The sequence below is a fragment of the Glycine max genome, chromosome 4, assembly GCF_000004515.6.
Source record: "Glycine max cultivar Williams 82 chromosome 4, Glycine_max_v4.0, whole genome shotgun sequence".
Taxonomy (NCBI): Eukaryota; Viridiplantae; Streptophyta; class Magnoliopsida; order Fabales; family Fabaceae; genus Glycine; species Glycine max.
Genome location: NC_016091.4, coordinates 47,967,833 through 47,973,832, shown reverse-complemented (window position 1 = coordinate 47,973,832; position 6,000 = coordinate 47,967,833). Strand labels below are relative to the sequence as shown.

Genomic DNA, 6,000 nt, shown 5'->3' with positions numbered 1-6,000 from the left:
AGAGAGAGGAACAGAAATAATAAACTTATATCACTGTAAGTTGCTCCAACTTTTATACTATTAAAAAATTCTTTTATCCCATAATATTTTCTCAAAATATTTTCATTAAATGTTAATATAATAAATTTACCCTAACAATATATATATAAATTAATACACAAATTTATGAATCTTTTCATAGATTCAAAAGACCGCTATAGTGTCCATAATGCACCTGAAAAGTCACATAAGCTACTGCATTTCTGTGTTTGGGCTTCTAGCTGGCCCAACCTTGCATTAGCCACTAGTGCAATTCGTAAATCTTTCATGTAGAATTTTAAAATAAAATACGATTTTAATGTGCCTATTGCTGATCCCATAGAATTACTTTGTAGTGTTATTCTTTTTTGTGCATACGGAGGAGTATTGTTATTTGTATATGTAGTATTTACTCAACGAGAAACACTTGGTGTTCCATCTTCGCTTTATTGTTCCGACTATAATTTGGGTGAGATGGAACACGAAGGTTACACTTTAGATGGCACAGTGAATCTTACTGGACGGCCTGTGCTTTCTTCTACAACTGGGAAACGGAAAGCTTGCATTTTCATTCTTGGTAAATTACTTGGTGTAATGGAATATTGGAATGCTATCACATAACACAAACCACATTCTATAAATTACTTTATTGACTCCTAATATATGCTTTCTTAATCTGTTAGTGATTTTGATACTGAGGAAATATATGTTTCTGACGTGCATGTGTGCATTAATGGCAGCTTATCAAGCATTTGAAAGATTTGCTTACTTTGGGGTAAGTGCGAATTTGGTGATTTATATGACATCGGAGCTCCACAAAGACTTGGTATCAGCAGTAACCAGTGTGAATAACTGGTCAGGCACAGCATGGATAACTCCAATAGTTGGGGCTTGCATAGGAGATTCCTACTTGGGCCGATTTTGGACAATCACTTTTGCGTTGCTCGTATATGCCATTGTCAGTTTCTTTAATTTTAATTTATTGTCATGTTATTGAATTGCCCAACCATGAATTGCACTTTCGTATGCCACGTAACTGAAAATTATTACCTTTTCTAATCATTATTTTAAGACTTAAATGGGTTTCTCTAAAATAAATGAATTTTGATTGTAGTTTTTGAAAAAAATAATATTGGTTTCTTCTCTTAAAAATTCTGAAATCATTGTTTTTCTCTCTCTCTCTCTCTCTGTTTTTTACACCCATCAGTTGTCTTATGTGTTTAACTGAAGGTCAAGTAATCATCCTATGTAGAATTCATTATATTTGTGACACTATGTTATGTATGACACCTCTAAAAAAATTTGAAGTCTCTAAAAATGGTTATGCATCTACCTTAAAATTAACATTTGGAACTAAAAATGCTGATTTCAAATTTTGGATGGAGAAAATAAAAGAAAAATGTTTTATAGATAAAAATTCGCCCATTTTAGAAGGAAAAAAAAATAGTAATTTCAAATTTTAGAGGATGAAAGACAAAGATAACTTTTTATAATGACGAAAAATATGTTAGTCCTATAGTTTTGGCCAAACACCATCAAGGTCATTATACCTAATTGTATCCATGAATTTAGTCAATTTTTTTTTTAAAAATATGGATTCAATCTTTTTTTTGGACATTTTTTATTTTCTTAAATAATTAATTAGGAATTAACTCCACATGTTTTTTTAATTGGTCAATATAAAGTACATAATTTTTTATCCCGTTTAATTGAAATCTATCTAAAAATATATTTAGGTCTTTCTTAAAAAAAAAAAAAAGCTAGAATGATTTCTAATTCAGAGTATAAAAACAATCAGACTTTGTTTTTGGACTAAAATAAAATGTACCAAATTTAAATTTTGTTTTTAGTTAATTTTTGCAGGCTAATTGACATCAACTACCGTTCTTATTCTTTTTCTTTTCTTGAACTTCAGGAGTTTAATTAACGTGAATACATCATAAATCTCAATACAATAATGACATGGATTTCCACAGGGAATGGGGCTCCTGGTTCTTACTACATCACTGAAGTGCTTCAGACCAACGTGGACAGATGGAATTTTCAAAGAAGCATCAACCATACGACTAACATTTTTCTATTTATCAATATACACCATTGCCATTGGCAGTGGCGTGCTGAAGCCCAACATTTCAACTTTTGGTGCTGACCAGTTTGATGACTTTAGCCCCAAAGAAAAAGTGCTAAAAGTTTCATTCTTCAACTGGTGGTCGTTTGTCACTGCATGTGGCACTTTAACAGCCACACTGTTTGTTGTGTACATTCAAGAGACGTTTGGGTGGGGATTGGGGTATGGAATATCAGCAATTGGTTTTCTAGTTGCCACTGTTACATTCTTGATGGGTGTCCCAATATATAGGCATAAATCTAGAAAGGGAAAGAGCCATCCAAAGGAGTTTTTCCGAGTCCCAGTTGTTGCTTTCAGAAATAGAAAGCTTCAGCTTCCTAGTAGCCCTTTGGAACTGCATGAGTGTGAGATGGAACATTACATTGATAGTGGAAGACGACAGATTTATCACACTCCTCGTTTCAGGTTTGCTACCCACTAAGCTCTTTTGCAGATTCCAAGTCAGGAGATGTTTTTGTTTCTTCTCTCAAATAATGCGTTAAGAGAATTGATGAATATTGACTCATATATTTGAAGGAAAAACATAAACACAAGGGATGTATTATTGTTCAATTAGTATGTGTTTTTTTGCATTTTACACCAGAATTGCACATGACCATCATAACTACCCTATGAGTTATTGTTCAAATTTCTAGCACTGGAAGGTAGGAACAATCACTAAGATGAATGGATTGGATACTCAAAATTTCCCCCACATAACATTTGGGAGTGGCGTACACTACATACAAAGTTACTACCATTAAGAAGAATTGGAGAGGATATATATTAATGGTTGAGCATAGAGTGATCTGTTAGGATATAAATCATTTCATGTTGAAATCTCATTAAAAGCATACAATATGGGTTTGATGGAAGGATGATATAAATCTATAATGGTTGGGCCTAGAATACTCACTAAAATAGTTACTTTGCCGAAGTAATCCTTGGTTGATACAACTTGATAAATTGAATTTCTGTTTGGGATTTACAAAATGCATGTTTATATGAAGTGCTTATGTGCAGACAAGAGCATACAAAAAACAATACATTCTTTCCGTGACAAATGTTACTAACACATTTTATTATTGGCTGAAATTTATATAAAATTACAAAATTTTGTGGATTTCATTTAGTATTTATGAGTTCCGCTCTTTGATTTAATAGTTTTTAATAAATTTTAACTAATAAATAGAGTGTCTTAAAAGAAACGCATTAAACATTAACCTGAATTTATTGCATGGTCTTAGACTATATGATTGTCAATATTTACATGACACATACATTTTTTTAATTTATGAAAGAGTTAATAATGTGTGACATGAACATCCGTAATTAGGAGCTATATAATAATTTCTAGCACTTCTTTCTTGGATGCTTAACTCCTTGAATTAAATATGAAAGTTAAATAGCCAAATCTGTGTTTTTCAGGTTCTTAGACAAGGCTGCTATAAAAGAAAGCAGAATAGATGCCTCAAATCCCCCATGCACAGTGACTCAAGTAGAGACAAACAAGCTTATCTTAGGGATGCTTGGGATATGGCTACTAATTATAATTCCAAGCAACTTCTGGGCAGTGGAAGTAACCGTGTTTGTCAAGCAAGGCACAACAATGGAAAGGAACCTGGGCCAGAACTTCCATATACCAGCAGCCTCCCTATGGAGTTTTGTGGTGGTCACCATTCTCATTTGTCTCCCCATTTACGACCGTTACTTCGTACCATTCATGCGTCGAAGAACCGGCCTTCCTAGAGGAGTCAAAATGCTTCACAGGATTGCCATTGGAGTAGCCATCCAAATCATGGCAGCTGTAGTCATGTATGCTGTGGAAATTCGAAGAATGAAAGTCATAAGGGAGAAACACATAACTGGTGCAGAAGAAGTAGTTCCTATGAGCATATTTTGGGTTTTGCCTCAACATGTTATACTTGGTCTTGCAAACACATTCCTTATGGCTGGATTGCTAGAATTCTTCTATGATCAATCCCCAGAAGAAATGAAAGTCCTTGGCACAGCCTTCTACACCAGCACCATAGCTGCTGGGAAATACTCCAATAGTTTACTAGTTTCTATGATAGATAAATTTTCAAGGAAGGTGAGTGGTAAGAGCTGGCTTGGTAACAATCTGAATGACTGCCACCTTGATTACTATTATGCTCTTCTTTTTGTGATATCTGCGCTTAATTTTGCGGTCTTTCTGTGGGTGCAAAGGGGATACATTTACAAGAAAGAAAATACAACAGAGGTGAATGTGTTTGAGATTGTGGGAGCAGAGCAGACAGAACCACAGGTAGGAAAAGCTTGAACATTATTAGAATTTGACACATATAAGTATCATAGCAGACATGGCAAAAATGGAAATGCTAGATGTAATTCTGTTACTATATATAATTCATTTGCTGTTATTTAGTAATAATGCCTGAAAGGCTGAAACTGTTACTGCAATTACTATGCTGAAATTTATGAACAGCATCTCCGGCTATGTATGTGCTTGTTTGCACACGTGTGGCGTCTCAAACATTCCCAACATGTTATATATATTTTGGTTAATACTATAAACAAGTAGTATTCTAGAATCACTTAATAATTTCTTATCTTTTGAGCTATTGAATGTGGTTTTGTGGTGGATGTGGTTTGTAGAAGTTATTATAGAGGAATAAGTTTGTAACTTTTATTGATGAATTTGATATTAGTTTACAGTGATATATATACAAGTGAACAGCCCTAATATGTAGTGAATCAAGCTACCAATCTCCTAATCATTCTCAACAAATCAGAATTGGAAATAATAGATTTGCACAGATTTGCACGGCTAAATAATTAAAGGAATTGAAAACTAATTATTATGATTGATATCCTCCCGCAAGTTGTATAATCTGGATGAGAGATGCAACTTGGACAGTAGCGATTCGAACCGAGGGCGAAGCAGAGGCTTTGTTAGAATATCAGCAAGTTGATCATCGGTAGACACAAAAGACACTCGAAACTTGCCATGTTGAACATGTTCTCGGACAAAGTGGTAGGCTAAGGCTATTTGTTTCATCCGAGAGTGGAAGACAGGATTAGCACTGAGATTTGTGGCACCAAGATTGTCACAGTATATGACTGGATTGGCAGTGGGCATGTGACCAAGTTCTGTGAACAAGGAAAGAACCCATAATAGTTCACTAGCCGTGTCAGCCAAGGCTTTGTATTCTGCTTCAGTTGATGATCGAGCAACAGAACGTTGTTTGCGGGAGCTCCAGGAGATGAGAGTGTTACCGAGATACAACAAGTAACCAGTGGTTGAAACATAATCATCCTTGTCAATGTGTTACCAATGCGTCGTTCTTGGATTTTGCATGAACTGTGCGAGTTTGTTAGTGCTGAAGGCGATGTCTGGACGTGTAAGACTCAAGTATTGAAGGCTTCCAACCAGTGTGCGGTACTCCTTTGGAGAGGGTAGGAGATCACCAGAATCCTTAAGTAATTGAACACTCGCTGACAAAGGAGTGGATGCTGGTTTTGTATTTGTCATGCCTGATTTATGTAGCAGATCAATGATATATTTCCTTTGTGAAAGAAACATTCCTGCAACAGAAGGAATTACTTCGACACCCAAGAAATAACTGAGACATCCAAGATCTTTTAACGAAAACCGAGCAGCAAGTGTGGCAATGAGTTTGGACAACTCAGCAGATGAATTTCCAGTCATAATTATATCATCAACATATACTAATAAGTAAAGTGTAACCTCTGGTTTTTGGTAGATGAAAATAGATGCATCTGCAGTGGAATTGACAAAACCAAGGGAGAGCAGGAATACGCGAAGCTCCGTATACCAGGCGCGGGGTGCTTGCTTCAGCCCATAGAGTACCTTTTTGAGGCGACAAACATGA

The 6,000-nt window shown here is 35.3% G+C and overlaps 1 protein-coding gene across 2 annotated transcripts; it reads left to right on the top strand.

Annotated features, from left to right (window-relative positions):
* Window positions 1-303: 303 nt before the first annotated feature.
* On the top strand, window positions 304-4,701 carry LOC100805054 (protein NRT1/ PTR FAMILY 5.1). Of its 2 annotated transcripts, XM_003523224.5 has the most exons (4): window positions 304-595; window positions 759-976; window positions 1,995-2,551; window positions 3,554-4,701. In XM_003523224.5, the coding sequence occupies exons 1-4, from the start codon at window positions 493-495 to the stop codon at window positions 4,425-4,427; spliced, it is 1,752 nt and encodes a 583-aa protein (XP_003523272.1). In that variant the 5' UTR covers window positions 304-492; the 3' UTR covers window positions 4,428-4,701. The 2 variants fall into 2 exon arrangements, with proteins under 2 accessions (XP_003523272.1, XP_014630383.1); XM_014774897.3 differs by lacking the exon at window positions 304-595 and having other exon boundaries at window positions 845-976; window positions 1,934-2,551.
* Window positions 4,702-6,000: the final 1,299 nt, after the last annotated feature.